The 24,738-nt window shown below is 49.4% G+C and overlaps 2 protein-coding genes across 3 annotated transcripts in view; both read left to right on the top strand.

The window, feature by feature from the left end:
• Window positions 1-409: 409 nt before the first annotated feature.
• On the top strand, window positions 410-15,234 carry NIPSNAP1 (nipsnap homolog 1; the record flags this gene model as incomplete). Its single annotated transcript, XM_079717601.1, has 10 exons — window positions 410-507; window positions 6,922-7,049; window positions 7,249-7,294; window positions 7,545-7,639; window positions 10,781-10,851; window positions 10,997-11,137; window positions 11,441-11,472; window positions 11,825-11,919; window positions 13,224-13,307; window positions 14,951-15,234. 10 exons carry the CDS (start codon window positions 410-412, stop codon window positions 15,013-15,015), a joined length of 855 nt encoding a protein of 284 aa, XP_079573727.1. The 3' UTR covers window positions 15,016-15,234.
• Window positions 15,235-19,008: 3,774 nt separating this feature from the next.
• The window catches only part of THOC5 (THO complex subunit 5), a gene marked incomplete at its 5' end in the record, with an annotated part of 29,836 nt that continues 24,106 nt past the window's right edge, over window positions 19,009-24,738 (top strand). For both annotated transcript variants that reach the window (XM_079717420.1, XM_079717419.1), the window contains 4 exons: window positions 19,009-19,104; window positions 21,726-21,869; window positions 22,779-22,892; window positions 23,041-23,138. In XM_079717420.1, coding sequence (XP_079573546.1) covers window positions 19,009-19,104; window positions 21,726-21,869; window positions 22,779-22,892; window positions 23,041-23,138 — 452 coding nt within the window. The remainder of the gene's footprint in view (window positions 19,105-21,725; window positions 21,870-22,778; window positions 22,893-23,040; window positions 23,139-24,738) is intronic.

Here is a 24,738-nt window from a genome sequence, read left to right as displayed (position 1 = left end):
TACCTGTGCCGCCACCCCCCCGCCCCCGCCCAGGAACGCACAGGCGCACATAACTGTATATGATTTCAGGGGGCTTACTCGCCCTCTGCCGCTCATCCTTGAGTGCCCCGTTAAGAACCCCTGGTATTATTGTTCAATGCTCCCATTTTACCGGGGTGGACACTGAGGCCCAGAGTGGGCAAAGGGTTTGCTCTAGGTCACAGAGCAAGTCTGTAGCAGGGCTGCAGAGGCTCAGAGGACAAGAATCCGGACTTCTGCCCAGCATCTAAGTTGCTGAATGCACAGGGACTACGCCCACCTGTTTGGGTGGAGAGGGGGCGGGCGACCAGGTGGGGCGGGGCTTACTCACGTTCCGCCTCCGCTGCTGGGTTCGGGGGCGGGGCCTTCCTCCAAGCAGCCGCGCTCCAACATGGCTCCGCGTCTGTGCAGCATCTCTGCGGCGGCTCGGCGGCTGCTGGGGCGCCCGGGGCCCGGAGGCCGGGACGTTGCGGCTGTGGCTGCAGCGCGGTATGAGCCGGTCCGGGCCAGGCGGGGGCGGCGCGCGTAGGGGGTACACGCGTGGGGGCCAGGGTCTGGGCTTGGGGGATGGGCAGAGACTCGGGCTTGTAATCTAGTGGTTAGAGGCGGAGCCATGGGGAGGAGGTCTGGTCAAAGAACGGAGGAGGTGGGAAAGGTATGCGCAGGGTCTTTGTCCTATTGGGTGCCTGGCTCTGGGCTGAGAATGAAGGGTAGGGTGAATGAGAGGGGCAGGTCCAGGGCCCTGGGGAGTGGGAGCTGTCAGAGGGCAGGAGGAGTGGCCCCTTCCGGGGCCTCTGCGGTGATTGTGAGAGAGTCCCCCTGGGGGCTTCTAGGAGAGGCAGCACCTCCTTCCGGAAGTTCTGGGGGTAAGAGATATGGGGAGCAGTGGGAGATCCCTAAAGGCCGTGGCTGCACAGATCCTTTGCTCCCCAACCCTGAACAGTAGAAGTGGGGCAAAGGAGGCCTGAGAAAGGATGGGAGTTGCCCAAGGTCACTCCCCCTGCCATCCTGTGGCAGCACTGGGTCTGGTCTGGACCCAGGCCTTCTGACACCCCTGTGCTCTTTGCACCACAACTGGTGGCCTCCTGGGAGGCCATGGGCTGGGCCTGGGCTTTTGTTTGGTCCCTGCTCTGGGCTGAGGCAGGGCTGGGCCTCCCTGACTGGCCCTGGGGGACCCCTCCCTTCTCCGTCTCTAGCACCCTGTACTTCCCCCATCTCTGCTCTTACCACCCTGTACACACTTGCCTGTCCCTGCCATTAGAGCATCACCTCATATTTCTGTTTCCCCAGCCCCTGGCACAGGTCTCACAACAGTGTATGCTCAAGAACATTGGCCAAGGAAGTGAGGACACCTGTCCCCCCACCTGTGGAAAGGAGGGGTCTGTCCTGCCCAGCAGCGCAGGCATGAAGCTGCAGAGTTCTGTTAGCCTTTGCTGTGAGATGTTCTAGAGTGCTGTGCAGTGGGGGTCAGGGGAGGCTGGGAAAGAGGAGTCAGGCGTGTGCCCCCAACCTGACTGCCCAGTAATTGGGGAGAAAGCTGATAACATGGAGAGAGCCTAGAGTTTGCCCGGCACCAGCACATCTAACTCAGCCTTTTTCAGTGGGGTGACCTTGCATGGGTCATTTGGCCTCTTGAAGTCTCAGATTCCCAATCTGTAAAATGGGGGTGATAAAGTAGGATGTATTTCATAGAGTTGTTGAGGATTAACAAGGCCACGTGTGCGACGTACCCAGCCCCTGATGAACTTGCTGCAAATGCTGCCCCTCACCCAAACCTGTGTCTCAAGCAATTTCTTCATGAACCCCCAAGATGTCAGGGCTGAAGGGGCTGTGGGGAGATCACCTCCTGTGAGCCCCTTGTTTTCCAGATAAGGAAATGGAAGCTGGGGGCGGGACCCCACTTCCCCAGCGTTACAAAATTGGTTGGTGGTAAAGCCATTTGTGTGGCGAAGAGCCAGAGGCCACAAAAGGAGCATATGGGACATTAAGGCAGCCTGCTGCTCCTCACTTATCCACTCCTTAACCTTGGATGGGGCACTGAACCGCTGTGATCCTTGGTTTCCTTCTCTGTAAAGTGGGGATGGGGATCCCTGCCTGGTGTTTTTCGTAGGATTGCTGTGCAGGTACTTGGATTAATACTTACCAAGTCCCTAAAGGACTGCTTCAAAGTTACTTACTCCCTGGTCCCACCTTGGATACCTGGGAATCCTACCGACCCTCCATCTGCCCCGTATCTCTCTGGAGTCACTAGAGGGGCCCTCTGGCCTCTGAGCTTTGGGGGCCACTGGGGTATAGACACAGTGTGGGCTTTGAAATCGGATAGACCTGGATTGGAATCCTCTTGGCCATTGATTAATTGTTCTCGAATAAGGCCTGGTACATCTCTGAGCCTCATATTTCTCTATTTTGTTTTTGAGCCTCATTTTTCTCAAGAACATATTGTGAGGATCAGTTCTCAGCACATAGAAAGTGCTCAGTACACAGCAGTTGCTGCCGCTGCATCAGTAATGCTCTCGTTAACAGAACTTTAGTTCTTCCAGTTTGTCTTCTAAAGACACACTTCAGGAACAATAAGCAGAAATGTGGCCCCTTTCTTTTTTTTTTTAATTTATTATTTTTGGCTGCATTGGGTCTTCGTTGCTATGCACGGGCTTTCTCTAGTTGTGGCGAGCGGGGGCTGCTCTTCGTTGCAGTGTGCGGACTTCTCATTGCCATGGCTTCTCTTGTGGAGCACAGGCTCTAGGGCACATGGGCTTCAGTAGTTGTGGCATGCGGGCTCAGTAGTTGTGGTACACAGACTTAGTTGCTCCGCGGCATGTGGAATCTTCCCGGACCTGTGTCCCCTGCATTGGCAGGCGGATTCTTTTTTTTTTTAATTAATTAATTAATTTATTTATTTATTTATTTTTGGCTGTGTTGGGTCTTCGTTGCTGCGTGTGGGCCCTCTCTAGTTGCGGCGAGCAGGGGCTACTCTTCTTTGTGGTGCGTGGGCCTTATTGCTGTGGCTTCTCTTGTTGTGGAGCACAAGCTCTAGGCACGTGGGCCTCAGTAGTTGTGGCACATGAGCTCAGTAGTTGTGGCTCTCAGGCTCAGTAGTTATGGCTCTCAGGCTCAGTAGTTGTAGCGCACGGGCTTAATTGCTCTGCGGCATGTGGGATCTTCCTGGACCAGGGATCGAACCCGTGTCCTCTGCATTGGCAGGAGGGTTCTTAATCACTGCGCCACCAGGGAAGCCCCACCCTTGGGGCTTAATATATTTTTAATATAGTTTAGATACCAGAATCTTTGGTGTTTCTGGGATGATTTACTGAGATTACATGAAGAAAAGAAGGAAAGAAAGTAAGTTGGGACTGCCTTAGAGCAGTGATTTTCGGGCCTGAGTGTGCATCAGAATCCCTTGGCAGGCTTGTTAAAACCCAGATTGCTAGGCCCACCCCCAGAATTTCTGTTGCATTGGGTCTGGGATGGGGCCTGAAAACTTCTAACATGTTCTCAGGTGTTGCTAACGATAGGGAATCTTGGCTCTGTGGTCACCAAATTTAAGAGGGAATTGGGGACTTCCCCAGCAGTCCAGTGGTTAAGACTCCACACTTCCACTGCTGGGGGCATGGGTTCAGTCCCCGGTCGGGGAACAAAGATCCCACATGCTGCGTGGGGTGGCCAAAAAAATAAATAAATAAAAATTAAAAATTTAAAAAAAAAAGAATTGACTCTGGAAAGCTTGGCAAAATAGATTAGAGCTAGAATCCCAAGTGGAGACATCCAGCCTTGTTTTATGGGCAGTAGGGATCCATAGAAGATTTTCACGTGGACGAATAGCATCACAACCATGGTGCATTACAAAATTGATGGGCAGGTTAGGAAAAAAGGGAAAGAATGGGAGCCAGGAGTTCAGTTAGGAAGTTAGGTAGGAAGAGTGATATTAGCTGCACTGCCGTGTCTGTCCCATTCTCTACAGGCGATCCTATTGCTCTCATTTTATGGATGAGGTAAATGAGGCTCAGAGAGATGACGCTGGGCTGGGATTAGTCCTGGATTTGTCCAGAACCTGTGTTCCTAAGCACTAATTCTGCTGGTGGTGGTGGGGATGGAAAGGGCTCCTGAGTCCCGAGTCCACACTCTGAGCCAAGGTCCACACTTTCTCTCCTTTCTAACCTCTCAGTTTTCATCATTTTCATGCACCTCTGTCTTAGCTTCCCCCACATGCCTGCACTCATTCCCCAAACGTGGTCTGAGCATGTGCCACGTCCCCAGCACTGTTCCAGGCACTGGGGCTACAGCAGGGATACACGAGACAGACAAGATCCCTATCCTCCTGGGGCTCTGCTTCTAGTGGGAGACAATAAACAAGGCACATAATAAACAAAAAAATTCTATAACATGTTAGAAGGAGCTACAGAAAAATAGAGAGCAGGGTGAGAAGAGTTGGGGAGTTCAGGGACAGGAGAATGTTGTGATTTCATTGAGAAAGTGAAATTTGAACTCTTGAAAATGTGAACCCTCAGATGCTAGCTTCAAGTTCAGACCCTGCCCTGGGATATTCTTGGGACCTGTAGAAAAGGTCTTTAGAGATAGGCTGCTCTACCCTGCTCTTTTGACATGTGGGGAAACGGAGACCCAGAGGCAGGAAAGATTAGACAGTGGTGGGAGGAGATGGGAGCCCATCAGAGCTCCTGGACCCCCTCACTCCCCAGCCCCCGGGGTCCCAGGCTCTCTCTTCAGGGCTGGCCACTTGGCTGTTTATCTTGGTCAGTGCTGACGTTAATAAATTACTCAAAGCCCAGTCCTGGAGCAAAGGTCTTGGTTGACAAATAGTAGGAGTGGCTGCCCTCCCTGTCACCACCCCTTCCAGCAGAAGCAGCCTCTCTACATTCAGACCAAAGGTCAGGTCCCTCTGCCAGTGGCTTTGTTAAAAACACCTGGTTCTTCACAGTATCTACCTGATGCTAGTTCCCCAGGTTGGTGCCAGATCTGAGGTGGGGCTGACTTTAGAGGAAAGAGCTCTGGGTTCTTTCCTGAGCTCTCTGCCCCTGATTTGCTATGTGACCTGGGGACAAGTTTCTTAACCCTCCCACCTCCGACCTTCTATTTTCTCATCTTGAAAATGGGGGCATTAATAATATCAACATTATGATATCCTTACATAGATTCAGCGGGATCATGTTAAGCTGATCACAGGTCCCTGGCCCAGAGGATATCCTCAGCCAACGTTAGCCATAGTGAGGCTCCCTTATTCTGGCCCCAAATTTTTCAGACTGCATCGACCATCTGATGATAACTGTCTGTTTTTTGTTAATGAAGCAAATACACACAAAATGATAGAAAGCCTATGAATTTGGAAATACTTTAAACAGTTTTTTTTACCTTTACAAAAAATTATAATGAATAACGAAAAGTTTAATCATCTTCCTCTTCCCTCTCCCAGGTAAGCAGTATTAACAGTTTGGGATTGGGAGTTCCTGGGCGGTTCAGTGGTTGGGACTCGACACTGTCACTGCTGTGGCCCGGGTTCAGTCCCTGGTCGGGGAACTAGGATCCCGCAGGCTGCTTGGCGTGGCCAAAAACCAACCAACCAACCAACCAACAAAAAGCAGTCTGGGACAGATTGTTACTTATCTTTCTCTATGATTATACAAATATTTCACCACTTTAAGATGCTTTTTAAATTTTATCAGTCCCAGTACTTGCTCCATATTTTGGAGAAAAGCAATACTTTGATTTGCAAAACATTTATCCTAGCCACAGAAAAGGCTTGAAAAAGGAGAGGACTTGCTGATGGGGCCCCCACTGCCAGGCTCCTTGGCTAGAAATCATCCAGCGGGAGGCTAGTGTTTCAGGCCTGGCTACAAGCTGCACCACTGCTGTTAAGTAAGATGATTTACCACCTCTGGCAGCCTAAAAGTAATCCCCTCCCCTGCTGGGACCTTGTGTGGGGAGTGCAGTTATGATCTGGCAGGACCTGGTGGTTGGTCCCCCTGCTCTGAACAAGGCACGTCATTCATTCATTCATTCTCACAGCAACATAGCAATGTGCAGAGGGCAGATATTTGTCAATTAAGTGTTGGCTGGATGAGTGAATGAATCTTGCCTTGTGATGCCTTTGACCCCCTCTACCTGCCTTTATCTGCCAAATCAGCCCTGGAGATTTGGAGACTGGCCAGATCACCTCCTCTAGAGAGCCAACCCAGACTTCCAGAGGCCAAGTTCAGGCTCACACATCTGGGCTCTCCCAGAGACCTCTGGCTGTAACTGTGTTCCAAGGTCCACTTCTCCCAGCAGACTGTGACCTCCTCAAGGACAAAGTGTGCTTGTCTTGGGCTCTCCATTTGTGGGGCTGGGATTGGGCACAGGCCAGGTGTAGTGTGAGCACTAGGGAGGACGGTGAGTGCAGCCCTCTCATCAGAGGGGACAGAAATTGCAAAGAAAGCACAGAGTGAAAGAGCCTGGTGTGTTCAGGGAGAAGCATAGCTGGAGAGCGGGATACACAGGTGGGGGATGGACAGGATGGGAGGCTGCCAAGGTAGGTTGGGCTGTCATGGGCTTTGGACATCAGGCAAGACGGGTGTGGGGTTGATCCTCTTGGCAAGGGATGCAGTTGTGTGGTCCAAGTGGAGGACCTCTTGGAAAGGGGTGAAGTGGAGGCAGGGAGGCTGGAGAGAGAGGCAGGAGGTGGGGCTGCCTCTCCTGGCCTCCTGAGGCTCTGCAGAGCTTCAAGAAGCAAACTGGGCAGCCAGGATGTCTGTAGAAAGGACCAGCTGTGCTCAGCTGGCTCCAATGATATCACATCTTCTGGAGCTGCCATGGGATTCCGTGGCTTCATTCCCAGAAATGTGTGTCACTGGCCTTGGGGAGCAAGGCTTCTGAGCAGATGTAAGCAGGTCCCCCCTGAACTCTGTCCCGCAGCTTCTATTCCAAGGACAATGAAGGCAGCTGGTTCCGTTCTCTGTTCGTACACAAGGTGGATCCCCGGAAGGACGCCCACTCCACCCTGCTGTCCAAGAAGGAGACCAGCAACCTCTACAAGATCCAGTGTGAGTGGCTGCTGAGTTGGCCAGCCCTCCCTCCCAGGGCCTCTGGGGGCCTGCAAGGCTCTGGCTGGGACTTGAGAAGGTCTGGGACATCCCGAGCTGTCCTGGAAGCCCAGGCCCTGTGCGGCTACCCCTAGCGCAGCTCCCCGCAGACACCCTGCTCCCCTTTGCTTCACCTCCTGCTCTCTGTCCTCTGTTGCAGTTCACAATGTGAAGCCCGAGTGTCTGGATGCCTACAACAGCCTGACGTGAGCTGACCCTAACCCTAACCCTCCTGTCCCAGTCCCTGCTTGGGTGGGGGCCTCTATCCCAGCCCTGTTCTCCGTGCAGAAATCCAGGGGGGTGTAGATTTCAGAGCCACAAGTCCTCTCGTGCAGCCTCTGCATCTTAAAGATGGGGAGACTGAGACCCAACTCTGCAGGCCTGGGTTGGAAGCCTCATCTCAGGGGCTCTGGTGGCTGGTGTGAGCCCTCCCCCTTCTCTGTGCCCCTCCCACAGGGAGGCTGTGCTGCCCAAGCTGCACCTGGATGAGGATTACCCCTGCTCGCTCGTGGGCAACTGGAACACATGGTACGGGGAGCAGGACCAGGCAGGTGAGCTGCGCACCCCCCAGCGCCACTGCTTCCCAGCCCAGGTGGCTGCCCTCCACTTCCTCTGCGGCGGCACCCAGAGGGGTCTTTCTAAGTGCAGTCTCTGTCAGCTCACTCCCCTGCCCAAACATCTGTGGCAGCTCCCTCTGCTCTTGGGGTGCCCCACGAGGCTCTCGAGCCCTTCCCTGCCCAGCGTCAAGCCTTGTCTCGCCACGTCCTCCTGCTCGCTGCACCATCCCACCCAGGACTTCTTTCTGTTCTTCAGATGGATAGTTTTTCCCTCTAGTTCCATGCTCTTGTTCATGCTGTTTCGTCAGCCTGAAGCATTCTTTCTCCTTTGCCTCCTCTACTTGGCTCACTCCTCTACTCACCTTTTATTTTGGTGTAGACATCACTTCCTCCTGGAGGCCTCCCCTGATTCCCTCCACCGCAGCTGGGTGAGGCACCTCTCCTGGCTCCCCAGCCCCCAGGACTTGCCTCTTCACAGCCCTGATCATGTGCCCTGTTCTGTCTGTCTCCCCGTGGAGGTGGTGAGTTCCGGGAGGGCGGGGGCCCTGCCTTTCTTCACCACTGAACCCCCGGTATGCCGTACATATTTGTGGAGTAAAAGGGACTCTTATCTGAGCTGGTTCCTTACAGCTTCCCAGCGGTACCCCAAGCACGCCCCATCCTACCCCAACATGCCCACCTCAGTTGGCACCAGCTGTGAGGACCCACACATGATTTTGGTTCACTCACAACATCCCAGCCACTTACAGGGGCCTTGGCATTTAGATCTGCACTGTCCAGGAAAGTAACCACTAATCACATGTAGCTACTTAAATTTAAATTGGGTAAAGTTAAATAAAATGAAAAATTCAGTTTCTCAGTCACACTAGCCACATTTCAAGTGCCCATTGATAGAAATATGTGGCTCGTGGCTACCATCTTGGATGGCACAGCTGTAGAACTTTTTCATCATAGTAGAAAGTCCTTTTGGACAGTGCTGATTAGACTGCGTACAGCACAGGGAGCTCCTCTGGTGCAGCCCTGATAGAGGGTCCTCTATGCTTCCCTTGAACACTCACAGCTATGGGGAGCTCACTACCACATAAGCCAACTTATCTCATCCTTCAACTGCCCTGATAATTGTATGTGTTTTTTTTGTTTGTTTTTTAAATCTGTGATCTGCAGTTAGGTAGATTCTCTTAATCATTTATTCTGTTTCAGTAACAGTCACTGACACATTAATAGTGGGGTAGGAGAAAAGCTGTCTTCCATTCCAGCCCCTACAGTTTTCCCATTTTAGGTACAACCTAATCAGTTCCAGCAGTACTTCTTGGATTCTTCTAAGTATCTGCTAATTGAGAAATGAACTTTGAGGAATGGGAGCGTGAATTTTAAAGCATGTCCTATATTTTGTGTATCTTGAGGGGTTGTCCCCTATGTAGAATCATCTGGGGAGAAGATCCACTGAGCCACCTCCTGGGAGTAGGGCTCAAGAATCTACATTTTAATGAATTTGTAGATTCGGGTATTTTGTAAAAAACCTCCAATCCATCTTCTAGATGGAACACTATCATTGTTAGAAAATTCTTTCTTCTCGTGGGCCTTGGATGCCCTCCTTGTAACTTTTACCTCTTGGCCCCTAGAATTAGGCTAATGCCTCTTCCACAGGTCAGCATTCCTGGTCTTAATAGACTGCCATCCATACAGTACTTTTGCTGTTTCCCTTGGGAAAGAGGCCTTTAAACCATAGGGTCAGACCATTTTGCAGATGGGAAAATCAAGGCAGAGATGGAGTCAAAAGGCAGGTGAGCGACCAGCTGGGGATAAGTAACAGGAGTCTGAAATGCCAAGCCACTGGCCAGCCAAATGCTCTCAGCCTTAGCCTGCCCGATTGACCTTTTAGGGACCTTGCTCCCTTGGCCCCAGCCATGCTCCCAAGCATGACAAGACTGTTCCTTCTCTTGCACACAGACTAGGTTTCTTTATTACTGGAAGGTGTATCAGGGTTTTCCTGGGGATGCTGTAAAAAGTACCAACTACTGGTGGGCTTAAAACAACAGAAATCTATTCTCTCAAGTTCTGGAGCCCAGAAGTCTGAAATCAAGGTGTCGGTAGGGGCGTGCTCCCTCCAAAGGCTCTAGGGGAGAATCTTTTCTTGCCTTTTCCAGCTTCTAGTGGTGGCCGGAAATCCTTGGCACTCCTTGGCTCACAGATGCATTGCTCCAATCTCTGTCTCCTTAGTCACATGGTGTTCTCCCTGGGTGTCTGTCTTCACGTGGTGTTGCCCTCTGTGTCCAAGTCTCCCTCTTCTTATAAGGACATCAGTCATTGAATTTAGGGCCCACCCAATATGACCTCACCTTAGCTTGACTACCACTAGAAAGACCCTATTTCAAATAAGGTCACATTCTGAGGTTCTGAGTTGGCATGAATTTGGGGGTGGGGGTGGAGGACACTATTTAACCCAGTACAGAGACTGTGATTAAAAAATGCAAATGGTACAAAGAGTTTGCAATGAAAAGTAAGCCTCCCTCCTGCCTGTGAACCCCAGGCCTCAGTTCTTTGCCCCAAGGGCATCTCCTGTCACAATTTTGATGGCTCTCCATCAAGAGGTGGTGCACAGACCAGCATCTCTGGATATGTTCTTCCCCCTCTAAACACACGTGGTACCATACCTCACATGCTGTTCTGTTCCTTAGTTTTTTCCTTTAATTCAGTGTTTTGGAGTCATCCATCTCTGCCCATCAGACCTACCCCTTCCTTTGGCCCAGCCTGTCCCTCACAGGCCTGGTGGTCTGCTTTATGCATGCGCAGCTCCTAGGGTACAAGTTCACATCTGATCCTCTTGTTGCTACTTAAAGAAGTTTGGGTGAGAGCGTTATTCTCATTTTCAAGATGAGGACATTGAGGCCTAGAGGGGTCAAAGGCCACCTGGCAGAGCTGCAGCTCAAACCTAGGTCTCCGGGGCTTGTGTCTGGCTTTTTCCCCTGCCTAGAGCTGCCCCCACCAAGGCAGAGGGAACTCAGAGAGTCCTGGTGCTATAGGGAACCAGACTGGAGCCTCCCCTTTTACATACACACCTAACCAGCCTCAGGGTAAGCAGGGCAGAGTCCCCACAGCCCCCTGACCTGTACCCTCCTCCCTGCCCCCCAACAGTGCACCTGTGGCGATTCTCAGGTGGCTACCCAGCCCTCATGGACTGCATGAACAAGCTCAAAAACAACAAGGTATGTTGGCATACACTCGGCAAACCTCTCCAGATGCTGGTTCTGGCTCAGCCCTGTGCTGGGGGCTGCCTCCGTCACCCTGTGGGACACACCGATGGGGCCGGGGCACTTCCTGGCTGCCGTGCCCAAACCACCATGCCCACAGGAGTACCTGGAGTTCCGAAAGGAGCGGAGCCAGATGCTGCTGTCCAGGAGGAACCAGCTGCTCCTCGAGTTCAGCTTCTGGAACGAGCCACAGCCTAGAGACGGCCCCAACATCTACGAGCTGAGGACGTACAAGCTCAAGGTGCCTCCCCCGCCAGCTCCCCGCCTGTCTCCCACCCATGCTGCAGCAGCGCTTCTTTCCTGGTACCCTGAGGTGGGCGGGCCTGGTGCCCCAGCACCTAGATTGGGGCTTCTGGCCCCAGAACAGAGGTGTGTGTGCATGTGTGCACACGTGCACACCCAGGCGTGAGTCAGGGCCCCGTGAATAAGGTGAAGCGGCCCCAGGAGCTGCAAAGACATGACAGTTTCCCATCCCCACCCAACAGTGATGCTTGAAATACCAGAAGGGGGCTCATTTGCCTCCTCTGCTCTGGTTCTCTTTCAGCCGGGAACCATGATCGAATGGGGGAACAACTGGTGAGTGGTGGTTCTGGGGAGTTGGGTGTACCCTGCCCACCTGCTCCATCAAGGCCCCTGGTGGGCCACCTTTCCCAGGGCCCTGTAGCAGGGAACCCGTCATCCTCCATGCCATCTCCAGGAGATGGTGATGATCCAACCAGGGGGGTGAGGATCCTCTAGACCACTGTGGTAGAATACCCAGCCAGCGGCTGCACCTCCATCACCCTGGTCCCTGATCATTTCTGAGAGCCGAGGGCCCTACCTCAGGCTCCTCCCTTGATGTGTAACTGAGAAACCAGCCTGGGAACACCCCGGAGGGGCCCTTTGCACTGGCCCTGGCCTCTGCGCCACACTTTTCTGCCATCCCCAGGGCTCGGGCCATCAAGTACCGGCAGGAGAACCAGGAGGCAGTAGGCGGCTTCTTCTCGCAGATAGGAGAGCTCTACGTTGTGCACCATCTCTGGGGTAGGCTGGGGACCCTCCAGGACCCTCTGTGGCCCCCTTTCTTCACTCTCAGTCCATGTCAACAATGCGAATACATTAGTGCCCTTGTGGAGCTTACATTCCAGCCGAGGGAGACACCACCTCAGACGTAAAGTAACAAAAAAGATAATTTCGGATTATTACACATCATAGAGAGGGAGAAATAATGAAGAAACATATGGGAAGCCTCATTGGCTTAGATAGACTAGAACGCCTCTCTAAGGAGGTGAAATGTAAGCTCAGCTAAAGGATGAGGAATCAGCTGTGAATTGCCAGGGAAGGGTATTCCAAGTAGAGGGAACAACACGTGCAAAGGCCCTGCGGCGAGGAAAGGCCTTCAGGGTTTTGAGGAGTGCAAAGGAGGCCTGTGTGGAGGGAGTGGGGAAGAGAGTGGGAAGATGTGGATCGTCCAGGTTAGTCTGGGTCTTGTAGGCCACGGGGATGAGATGAGTTGGGATTTATTCTTTTTCTTTTTCTCTTTTTTTTTTTTTCTCGGCTGCACCGCGAGGCTTGAGGGATCTTAGTTCCCCAACCAGAGATCAAACCCAATGCCCCTGCACTGGAAGTGCAGAGTCCTAACCACTGGACCATCAGGGAATTCCCGGGATTTATTCTAACTTCAGCGAGTGACTGCTGCAGCGTTTCAAGCAGCATGAAATGACCTGATTTGTGTTCTAATGGTTCCTCTGGCTGCCATGTGCTTTGTTGGGGGCACTTTGTAGGGGAGCAAGAGAGGATGTGGGGCATCAGGAGATGGTTATAGTAGCTCAGGGGGGAGAGGATCGTGGCCTGGCCTAAGGTGGTGACAGTGAGGATGCTGAGAAGTCCACAGATTCATTGGTCTGGAGGTGGAACCAATGGGACTGGTGGGTAAATTGTCTGTCTACGGTGGGGGAGGGAGAGAGGACCCCAGGACACCAAGACTCCTGTTTGAGCAGCTCTGTATTGCTTACTGAGACCCTCAGAGGAGCAGGTTGGAGAGTCAGGCGTGTACTTTTGGTCCTTAGAAGTGTTACCTTTGAGACACTGACACATCTGAGTGGAAATGTCAAGTGGACACTGGATAGTCGAGTCTAGAGCTCAAGGGAGAGTTCTGGGCTGGAAATACACAAGAAATGTACTGATTGGATGAGACTGTCAAAGCAGACAGTGTTTGCTAACAGTTGGAGGCATCCGGGGAGGAAGAGACAGCAGGGTAGGGTTTGGGGCAACAGGAGGAGGGCCTTGTGCTGGGTACAGGCGCAGATCCTCTGTGCCTCAGGAGTGAGCCTATGCCTTCCCCACAGCCTATAAAGACCTGCAGTCTCGGGAGGAGACCAGAAATGCTGCCTGGAGGAAGAGGGGCTGGGATGAAAATGTCTACTACACAGGTGAGCACCTCCTCTGAGGTCATCTGCCAAGAGCCCTATCTGAGGATGGAATCCCCTCTGCAAGTAGATCTGACCTAGTTTGATTACCTCTCGTGATGGAGAACTCACTTTCAGGACAATGAGTTAGTAGGTTCCTGTCCTGGTGGCATGCTCCCCGGGATGCAGGCTGTCCTGGGTGAGTGCTCTAAGGGGCAATAACACAGCCAGGTGGTCCCTGTCTCAGAGAAGTGTTGTAGTTGAGCACACAGTGTGACCTTGGGCCTGGTTCTTCACCTCACTGATGCTGTTTTCAATCTGTAAGGTGGCACTGGTGAGAATGCCTCCCTCAGAGGGCTGGAGGGAGGGTTCCAGGAGCTAATTTATGAAAAGTGCTTGGCCTAGACTCTGGCGCAGAGGAGGTGCACAGTCAATTTTTTCGAGCAAGTTTTTTGCCCACAGCATTTGCCACTTTGCCGGGACCCCTGGGAACCACCTGGAGTCAGTAGGTGCTGGGTGAGCACTCACTGTGTACCAGGGACTGTGGTGGGTGGGAGTTGGGAGGCAGAGAACGCCCTGCCCTTAAGGAACTTACAGCTGAGCTTCCACACTTACCAGCTGGTGTGCGGGAGAATGCATCTCCTGAAGGAGTTAGCGGGAGCCTCGCTCTTCCAAGTGTGGTCCCAAATGACAGTGTCAGCATCCCCTGGAAGCTTGTTAGAAATGCCCAATCTCAACCCCCTCCCTCCCCGCACTGAATCAAGATCTGCACTTGAACGAGAACTGTAGGTAATTTTTAAGCACGGTAAAGTTTAACTGCACTGAGCAGGAGGAAGGAGTCTGACCTTCTGGGTGACCTTGGGCTGACCCGCTCTGGGCTGCAGCGTCCCCACCTGTAAAATGAGTCAGTTGAACTAAATCAGTGTTTTTCAAACCTTAGCCCCTTGAGGACACCCTCACAGATTTTGTCCTGCCAGTTTTCTTCTGCTACAATTATTTTCTTCATCTCTTCCTTTAAATCCCCCTGCTTTATTCTTCACCTAGCTTTGTCCTAAGCAATAATATCTGTGAAATCACTTTTAAGCTATGCTGGTTGTTTTTCACATACATAGGAAATAAATACATAATTATGAAAATTTTAAAAAATAAATTTATTTATTTATTTATGGCTGTGTTGGGTCTTCGTTGCTGCGTGCAGGCTTTCTCTAGTTGTGGCGAGCAGGGGCTACTCTTTGTTGCGGTGCGTGGGCTTCTTATTGCGGTGGCTTCTCTTGTTGTGGAGGACAGGCTGTAGGCATGTGGGCTTCAGCAGTTGCAGCATGCAGGCTCAGTAGTTGTGGCGCACAGGCTTAGTTGCTCCACGGCATGTGGGATCTTCCCGGACCAGGACTCGAACCCATGTCCCCTGCATTGGCAGGCGGATTCTTAACTACCGCACCACCAGGGAAGTCCCAATTATGAAAAATTTTTAAAGCTGCCTTTCATCACAGCCTAAGTCCCCTCGTATCCCACAGTTTGGGAGATGTGGCGCTCTCCGTGGGCCATTCCAGGAGAGCAGTGGGGTTTCCCTGTCTCAGCATCCCAGGCCTCCTCCTCCTTCAGGGGCTAGTTTTGGGGGGTTGGCTCACCTCAGCCCCCTCGTGACCTCTGCCTCTCTCTCTCTGCAGTCCCCCTGGTTCGACATATGGAGTCTCGGATCATGATCCCTTTGAAGATCTCACCTCTCCAGTGATGCTGCCGCTGCCTCCACCTCCTCCCACCTCTCCCTCAGGGTAGCCATGGACAGAGGAGATCCCAGCCCTGATGTCTTGGTTTTCTCTCAGACTCTGTGGACTCTGGGGGTAGTGCTCAGCTCAGAGAAGGGGGAGCTGAAGGATGATGGGGTTCTGAGGACTCGCAGCCCTGTCCAGACCCTTCCCACCTTCCCCGCCCACCCGTTCCCCTTGCTGGAAGCAGTTGTTAATTTCTCTGAATGAAGAACAGCAACCTTTTGTGTCTTTTCACATTTTCCCCTAAGATTCCTCATCTCAAGACCACCAGTCCATAATCATCACCATGGAAATCCTCAGCTTTGCTTAAGTTGCACAAAAGGTAGTGTGTCCAGTGGTTAGAGGTGGGGTGGGAAGGGAGGAGGTCAGACCAGGCCAGGCTCTCAGGAATTCCCTGGTCTCTAGTGGGCCACCCACTTGCTGGACAGTCTGAGCCAAGTCCCTTCTGCTGGAGAAAAGCCTAGAACTGCCTCAAGAAGCAAAAGGGAAAACCCTCAAGTTAGCTAAGTCAGCAGGACATCCACATATTCCACCCAGAAAGGCTGGGAAAAGGGATGGGAGCTGGGAAGGGCCTGGGGGAGGGAAACAGAATGGAACAGGAACCCAGAAGGTAGAACTTAGAACTCAGAACTCGGGTTTGAATTGAAGAATTTGGAATACAGAATTGGGAAGATAGAACAGAGATGAGAGAAGACCACTTGGGGAGGGGTTCCTAATACAAGACGGTTGGAGAGAGGTGCATCTCTTTCTTCCCACATAATGAGGTTGAGAACTTGAACAAGTTGTTCCAGCCCTTCTGTGCAGGTAGTGTCTTCTGCCCTCCCTACTGCCCTGCAGGCAGAGCTACGTGCTAGGTCCCGTATTTCCCTCACCCCGTATTCCTTTTCTCCCTCTTCACATTCTCTCAGCCCAACCCTCATTCCACTGGGCCATCAGGTGTGTTGAGTGGGGTCAGTGACTTTGGGGACCTCCTCAGTGACCCCCCACACCTCATGAACTTCTGAGTAGCTTGATTCTGCCTCCGTTTCAGGAAAACTGGTGCTGGAGTCACTGATGGAACCAGTTAAATATTTACTATAACCATGGTGTCTTTTCTTCATCTGCAAGGAAATTGGGCAGGTGCCCCAGGCAGGGCCAGCTTCGCAGGTCCACCTGGCTGATCTACCCCACTGGAGGTTATTGCGTTCCCTGAGCTACTTTTGGGGAGGGCCTTCTTCTACCAGAAGGAAATACACTGCATAACCAGGGATTCAGGACATCAGTGTTTCTACCTTCAGATGAGTAGGATTCACTGAACCTCATCAGTACGATTCGTACCAGGGATAGAAACTACTTGAAGCTGTCAAATGCTGCATTAGATTTGTGACTCTGCCCTAGGGCAAATCGGGCCTAAAATGGGGATGAACTTAGGGGTGGGGGAAGAGGCGGGGTAAGATGGGATTAATGCCCACCTTGAGTTGCTGCTCTCGCTAGAGTGGGATGTTCGGGTGAGTATGATAGTGGTTAAGAATCCAGGTTATGGAAGCAAATTCACAAGTGTCCAAATCATGGCACTACGACATTCTTGCGTTATCTTGGGCTCTCGACAAATTCATTCAACAAATACTTGGCTGAGCACCTACTAGTTGCGCATTGCTTTAGGCGCTGGGGAAAGAATGAACGAGGCACATAGTCTTTGCCCTTGCAACTTCGGTTTCCTGGTTTCAGAGGGCAGCGTGAGGCTGTTGGCCGGCTGGGACCCGCCCAGACAACCCAGGTGCCACCATCTCCTTGTCCCCTCGCAGCCCAGCAGCCGCCCGCACCGCTTGGTGGCTGCGTCGGGACCCTTCGTGCTCCGCTTCCGGCCTCCGCGCCTCACTTCCGGCCGGCCGTTCCTTCCTTCCGCTTCTCTATGGTGCGCGAGCCGCGGGGAGTGGCTCGTTGGCTGTTACAGGTCGGGGTGCAGTGTGGTGAGGAGAGGACCGGGGTGGGGCTGGGCGCGCTGGGACTGGTGTGCGGACCTCCCGAGGGCGTCTCCGGGCTGGGGTCTGACTCGGGTTCTCCGTCCTCATTCTCCGGGGACCCCGGCCGCTCGGCGCCGCACTCTCAGTTTCCTCCTGTGGAAAATGGTGGCTGCAGCATCGTCAGGCCTTACAGGGCAGCTTCTAGATAACGACCACCACGGTGGTCACATTTATTATGCGATTGTGTGTGCCAGGCACTGTCTACTGTCTTGCCAAAGTCAGGATTTCCCACACTTAACGCTTTTCGGGTCCCTCTGTGAAAAATCAACTTATCTTGCACGATTGTTTACTAAAGGCTTTTAATTGAGTCACTTTTAAAATTTAAATTTACTTTAAAAGAAAAATTTAAATCTTTACTATAAATAGAAAACTTTTCTCACTTGTCCTAGGCAGAAGGTAGTGATAAAAATTAATGTATTTAATATGTAAAGGTTATCGTTAATAATTGTGGCTAGATTTCATTGTCTAAGGATCTGAGATAGAGTCCTTTTGTTAACAAAAGGACGTTGTCATTCATAGATGTTAAAGACTAACTAGGAAAATGACACGTTCTCCTTGAAGCAATCAGAAGTTTCTAAAAAGAATTGAAAGGGATTAACTTTCTCCGTAGGTTTTTAACATTATTAACCACTTGTGTACCATCTAAAGCCCTGCTCTCAGATCATCTTCATCGCCTGCCCCAGTGGAGTGCCTCCTGCATTAATGTCCACAGCCACCTCTGAGGTAGGGATGGCTATTTTCATTTGATCTGGGAGGAAGTAGATGCAGAGAAAAGTGAAGTGACTTGTCGCAGGACTCATAGCCATGGAATAGAGAACTGGAGACTCCAGCCCAGGGTTTCTCTGACTCGACTCTGTTGAGGTATTGGCTCCCTCAATAAGTGTTGGTGACAGATTCACTGGGGTAGGGGGGTTAGTGCCGCCCACCTCAGGGGCTGCTGGTGACAGTCAGTAGAGGTAGCAGAGGGAGGATGCTTTGTGACGCTAGAGGCCCATGAATGTATGTTCTGTTCTTTTAAATTTTTTATTTTCTATTTTATTTTTATTATTTTCTTGGCTGCGTTGGGTCTTCGTTGCTGTGCGCGGGTTTTCTCTAGTTGCAGTGAGCAGGGGCTACTCTTCGTGGCTTCTCCTGTTGTGGAGTATGGGCTGTAGGCGCGTGGGCTCAGTAGTTGTGGCTCGCGGGCTCTACAGCTCAGGCTCAGTAGCTGTGGCACATGGGCTTAGTTGCTGCGCGGCATGTGGGATCTTCCCAGACCAGGGCTCAAACCCGTGTCCCCTGCACTGGCAGGCGGATTCTTAACCACTGCGCCACCAGGGAAGTCCCTGTTCTGTTCTTTTAAATTTTCGAGTCAACCAGGGAGTTGATGGCATCATCAGATGACATGGTGGCAACACTACAAGATACAGTAATATAGTTGTCAGGAGCACTGCTGTGGCATGAGTTGGACCCTAGCTTTAGCACACTAGCTGTGTGACCTTGGACAAGTCATTCACCTTCCTGACCCTCAGTGTTCTCACCTGTAAAATGGTGCTTGTTCATATCTGAGAGGATCCTTGTTATAAGAACCAAATGAGAACATACCCTTAAAGTGCTTAGATGAAGGTCAGCACACAATGATCAATCAGTAGTGTTGAGAATGGGGTTATGTGCCTGGCTGAGGAGTTTGGTCAGTGGAGTTGTGGTGGTGCCTTTAAAGGAGGTGGAGTTGGGGAAGATGAGTTCATTTTGAACAGGCTGAGGGATGATTCTGCTTTTTACAGAGGATTAAATTGAGGCTTTGGAGGATTGATGACTTTTCTTGAGTTACCAAGAGTGTAAGCGGGCACAACTGCTAGTTAGACTTCAGTATTCTGACTCCAGGAAAATCTCCAGTTCCAACTCTGGAAAAGCTCAGAAGCTTTCTCCTCTTAACAGGTCTCTGCTGTTTCCTCCTGACTTCACCAAACAACCATGTCATCGGAATCGAGCAAAAAACGAAAGCCCAAAGTGATCCGAAGTGACGGAGCTCCATCTGAAGGGAAGCGTAATCGTTCGGAAACTGAACAGGTGAGATCAGCCAGGGCTGCTGTGCTGCTGAGAAATTGCAGCTCGTGGCCAAGCACCTGGTTGTGGGTTTGCAGCAACCGAGGGTCATAGGCACAACCTCCCAGGTGGCCTCTGTTTGACCAGGTGCTTGGAATTCCCTTGGCTCTTCAAGACCTGAGTATCCACATCAGATTTAGCTGCAGCATCCCAAGAACCAACAAGCCTGTGTTAGACACGATTAGTGCCTGAACAGAGAATGCATTCTAGTATGGTGTGTGTCTCCAGCTTTCCTGATGGTCAGAAGAAGGCAGTCCATCCGCAGCAAGCCACTAAGGCTTCGGAGATGTGACATCCCTGGTCTGCTACTGAGACAGTACCAGAACCATGTAGCTAAAGAACGTCTTCTGAGGCCTGAGTGCTCTCGTAGTCAGCAGGTTCTTCTTTTGCTGTTACTCTGTCCTTGAATCTGTCAAGCTAATTTATGACTTAACTATTTTTTTCTTCTCCATTATGGTTTATTACAGAATCTTGAATATAATAATATGATATATATATATATAATATAATAATATAATAAACTCTTCCTCCTTGTGCAATGCAGTAGAACCTTGTTGTTTATTCATTCTATATATAATAGTTTGCATCTGCTGATCCCAAACTCCCAATCCATCCTTCCTCTTGGCAACCACAAATCTGTTCTCTGTGTCTGTGAACCTGTTTTGTAAGTAAGTTCATTTGTGTCATATTTTAGATTCCACATGTAAGTGGTATCATATGATATTTGTCTTTCTCTTTATGACTGACTTCACTTCGTACCTAATCTCTAGGTCCATCCATGTTGCTGCAAATGGTATTATTTCATTCTTTCTTATGGCTGAGTGGTATTCCATTGTCTATATATACACCACATCTTCTTTATCCATTCATCTGTCGATGGACAGTTAAGTTGCTTCTATGTCTTGGCTATTGTGAATAGTGCTTCTATGAATGTTGAGGTGCATGTATCTTTCCTAATTAGAGTTTTGTCCGGATATGCCCAGGAATGGGATTGCTGGATCATATGGCAACTCTATATTTAGTTTTTTGAGGAACCTCCATACTGTTTTACATAGTGTGCACCAGTTTACATTCCCACCAACAGTGTAGGAAGGTTCCCTTTTCTTCACTCCCTCTCCAGCATTTATTTGTAGACTTTAATGAAGGCCATTCTGACTGGCGTGAGGTGGTACCTCATTGTAGTTTTGATTTGCATTTCTCTAATAATTAGCAATGTGGAGCATCTTTTCATGTGCTTCTTGGCCATATGTATGTCTTCTTTGGAGAAATGTCTATTTACTGTTCTGCCCACTTTTTGATTGGGTTGTTTGGTTTCTTGTTATTGAGTTGTATGAGCTGTTTGTATATTTTGGAAATTAAGCCCTTGTTGGTCGCATCGTTTGCAAATATTTTCTCCCAGTCCATAGGTTGTATGACTTAACTGTGTTGATTTTTTTTTTTTTTTTTTTTTTTTGCGGTACGCGGGCCTCTCACTGTTGTTGCCTCTCCCGTTGCGGAGCACAGGCTCCAGACGTGCAGGCTCAGCGGCTATGGCTCACAGGCCCAGCCGCTCCGCGGCATATGGGATCTTCCCGGCCCGGGGCACGAACCCGTGTCCCCTGCATCGGCAGGCGGACTCTCAACCACTGCGCCACCAGGGAAGCCCCAACTGTGTTGATTTTTTGGTTGGTTGTGGTTTTTGTTTGTTTTTTAACTAGAATAGAGAAACATACCAGCTTCAATTTAAATGGAAGATGATGCTTTCCTCAGATTTAGGAAATTAAAATTAACGAAGAACCTTATCCTTTGGGAGGTATTGATTCTGACTCTTTTTTTAAAAAATTAAATTGAGGTATAATTGGTATATAACATTATATTAATTTCAGGCGTACAACATAATGATTGATATTTGTTTATTTTGTGAAATGATCACCGAAATAAGTCTAGTTAACATTCGACGCGTTACATAGTTGTTACAAAAATTCTTTTCTTGTGATGAGAACTTTTAAGATCCACTCTCTTAGCAACTTTCAAATATGCAATACAATATTTTTAATTGTAACTGACTCTCTCTTAAAGAGATGTGTTTGTTTATTCCAAAGTCTGGGAGACCAATTAGGATATTTTAGTTTCTGCTAAAGCTTGATTTGACCATCTAAACACCCATCAGTAGAAATTTGGTTAAATGAATTCTGGTTCATCTATATGTAGCCATTTTGATGGAGATTTATATTTATTGTGATGGGAAATTGCACTAAATAGCATGAACAATATAATCCCATTTTTTTTTAATGTATTTATCCACAATACTAACAATGGAGTTACTTCAGGCTGGGAGGTGAGATTATAGGCAAGTTTTCATTTTGTTTTTGATACTCCTCACTATGTTCTGAATCTCTGACACCAAGCATGCATTACTTTATAATCAGAAAGAGGAAAAGAGGAATTCTTTTCCATTTTGAAAAGAAGAAAAACATTTGATTTACAGACCAGATCCTTTAGAGACCTGATTTGGGGCTTCATTGTTACTTATCTCAGCCAAGTGTCCCTGTTCCAACAGAGAGACTTTTACTCTCCACCCAAGGCCTGTATCCTTGCCTCCACAGGAAGGTAAATACTACAGCGAGGAGGCTGAGGTGGACCTGCGGGACCCTGGCAGAGACTATGAGCTGTACAAGTACACGTGCCAGGAGTTGCAGAGGCTCATGGCCGAGATCCAGGACCTGAAGAGCAGGGGAGGCAAGGATGTGGTAAGGAGTGGGGCTGGGAGGACACGGACCTGGTGGGTCTGCATGGATGGACCTGTTTCGCACCTATCAGAGCCCTTCTTTGTATTGGTCTTATATCCTGCCATCATCAGGGGGTTAGAGCCTGAGGGCTCAAGACCTGCCTATTAATTTATTGTAACATCACCACCCAGTCATCAATTACAGTCATGAAAGTACAGGATAATTAATTTTTTCCATAACTGTAATTTGATAATTTGTCCAAATGATATTTATTAAGTGCTGGGCATGGAGAAATTATGGTACGTGTCAATCACCATTGCTATTATAAGGCTAGATATGTACAAATAAATCATAGAGGCCAAAAATTAAAGTATTAATATGAAATGAAAAAAAAGGTTTCAGGGTAGAGAAGCAAAACAGTGTGACTGAAAACTGAATGGGTAAGTTCAAAACAAAACAATCCATATTTATCCAGGAATCTCACTTATTTGTGCTTATACTGGCCAATATTGTTAAGATTATTACATTCTATCTATTTTACTGTAGTCAAGTTTTACAGCTGTAATTCTGCTATTTTCATTTAAATTATTCTGTAATGTTGTTTACAGAGGTCAAGTTGTATGGCATGATGTTGCCGTTGTTAGGATCTCTGTGTACATTGTGTAGAAACAGCTATTGTTTGCATTGGCTGCCTTTGCTCCATCTTTGATTCCTGTTACTTTGGTCCAAGCAGAAATTAGTTTTTTATGCCTGGGAACCTTAAGCATTCCCTTATACAGTCGTTCTTCCATTTCCCCCTGACACTTCTTATGGTTCTGAGCTCCTTCCAGTGTCTGTTTTTAGCTCTGGATGAGGATGAGCAGTGAGGGGCTGAAGGAAGCTGAGCCAGCTCCTGTTGTCAAGGTCTTTACCAGTTTTTTTGGCCTGCAGGCAGTTGAGATCGAAAATCGGAAGATCCAGAGCTGTGTGCATTTCATGACTCTAAAAAAGCTTAACCGATTAGCCCACATCAGGTTGAAGAAAGGAAGAGATCAGACCCATGAGGTAGGAGCTGAGAGATTTAACCCTCCTCTTCTTCCTTCTCATCCCCTCTTTAATCTCCTTTACCCCTTTTCTGAGTTTGCTGCTGCTCTGCTTTGCCCCACCCCACCCCAACTTGCCCCACTCACCTCTGACCTTGTCCTCCTTTCAGGCCAAGCAGAAAGTGGACGCCTATCACCTGCAGCTCCAGAACCTGTTGTATGAGGTGATGCACCTGCAGAAGGAGATCACCAAATGTCTGGAGTTTAAGTGAGTTTTGGAGCACAGGGCTTTGGCAAGATGGTCTGTTGGTAACTGCTTTTTCCTACATAGCTCAGTGTGAGCCAGTTTCTTTAAAAAGAAGTCAGATGCACTTGGAGACTACAGGATCTGGGGGGAAGGGTGAATAGATCACTTTGAGTGGGAGAATTGGAAGCAGTAGTTCCAGGCTGCACAAAGAACCTCAGAAGCCTGTCTGACCCTTTTGAGTTTTGCGCTCTGAACCTGGTGAAAAACAGTTGTCTCTCCCCAGCAGGCAGAGCCTTTGCGTTACCAGTTTGATTCCTGAGCACCCTGTATGGGAGCAGCTCACTTCCAGTTACATCTTTTTAACCTTTTGGCCCAGCTTTCTTCTCTAAAGTTCCAGCATTCATTTTTGCAAATGGATTTCATTATTAGGAACCTGAACTTCTTGCTGCCTATCTGCCTTTAGGTGAACAAACTACGGTTTGTCAGTGTCCTTAAACTGTGATGCCCCTTGGCACATCCAAGCTGAGAGATGTGAAAGAGGAAGGAATAGATAAAATAAGAGAAGGGAACGTGTTCTTGCCTCGTCAGATCTATTTGTGTAAACTGAAAGGAGTCAGGTTTCATTTGTAATAAACTTGGGATGAGGGGGACCACGTTAGGCATTGGGTCTGGTGTATGCTGATTTTTGAGAGGCATCTTTATCTGCTTCACGAGTCCATCCACATAATAATATTTAAATACTAATAGAAGTGAAATCCACATCAGGTACCTGAGTTAATAGTACTGTACAATTGTCAGTTTCCTAGTTTTGACAATGTATTATGCTTAGATAAGATATTATCATTGGGGGAACCTGGGAGAAGGGTTCATGGAGGAAATAAACTCTCAGTTTAAGACTTACAAGAAGTTTCAAAAATAGTACTATTTAAAAAGAAGAAAGATAGGATGCTCCACCTGAAACCATTGTTCAGATGAAAGCCAGCAAACCCTGTAGCGAGGCAGGTGGCCATGTGGAAGGATCAGGGGCCCTGGAATCAGACAGCCTGGGTTCAAATCCCAGCTCTGCCTCGCCCTAGCTGTGTGACGTTGGGCAAGCTGCTTACTGATGGAAGCCTCTATCTCATTTGAAAAATGAGATAAAAATCCCCATCTCAGTTATTGTGTGTCACTGTACATCAACAGAGCCTCTAGATCTTTTCACATCTGGTCATACTATGTTGGATCTTCCCCATGCTATATTTAGGCAGCTAATAGTTTGAACTTAAGTGTAGACTCTTCTGTTTATTCCTGTTAAATGGCATTTCTTGGTTTCAACCTGACAGTCTAGACCTAGACCATGGTGTTTTTATTTGATTCTTCAAGCTCTTAGCTCTCTTGCACAGCTTGGAGAGGTCTGTAAATTTCATAAGTGTATTTTTAGGTCTTCAGCTAAACCATGGATATAAGCTTGGGCAACATGGATAAGGATCCTGTGGCATGTCACCAACTACCTCTCTTCACATTGAAACACCTGCTAATGAGCATTTGCTGAGAAGACTGGATTCTAGGTTCCTGGGTAGCTGTAGACCAGGGCTGAGTTGACGTACATGGGGTGGAACTCTGGGCCTGTTTAAGCCACAGT

This window comes from Hyperoodon ampullatus (assembly GCF_949752795.1).
Source record: "Hyperoodon ampullatus genome assembly, chromosome: 13".
NCBI classification, from domain to species: Eukaryota; Metazoa; Chordata; class Mammalia; order Artiodactyla; family Ziphiidae; genus Hyperoodon; species Hyperoodon ampullatus.
Note: the sequence above shows the minus strand (reverse complement) of the source record. Positions and strands in the feature narration are given on the sequence as shown.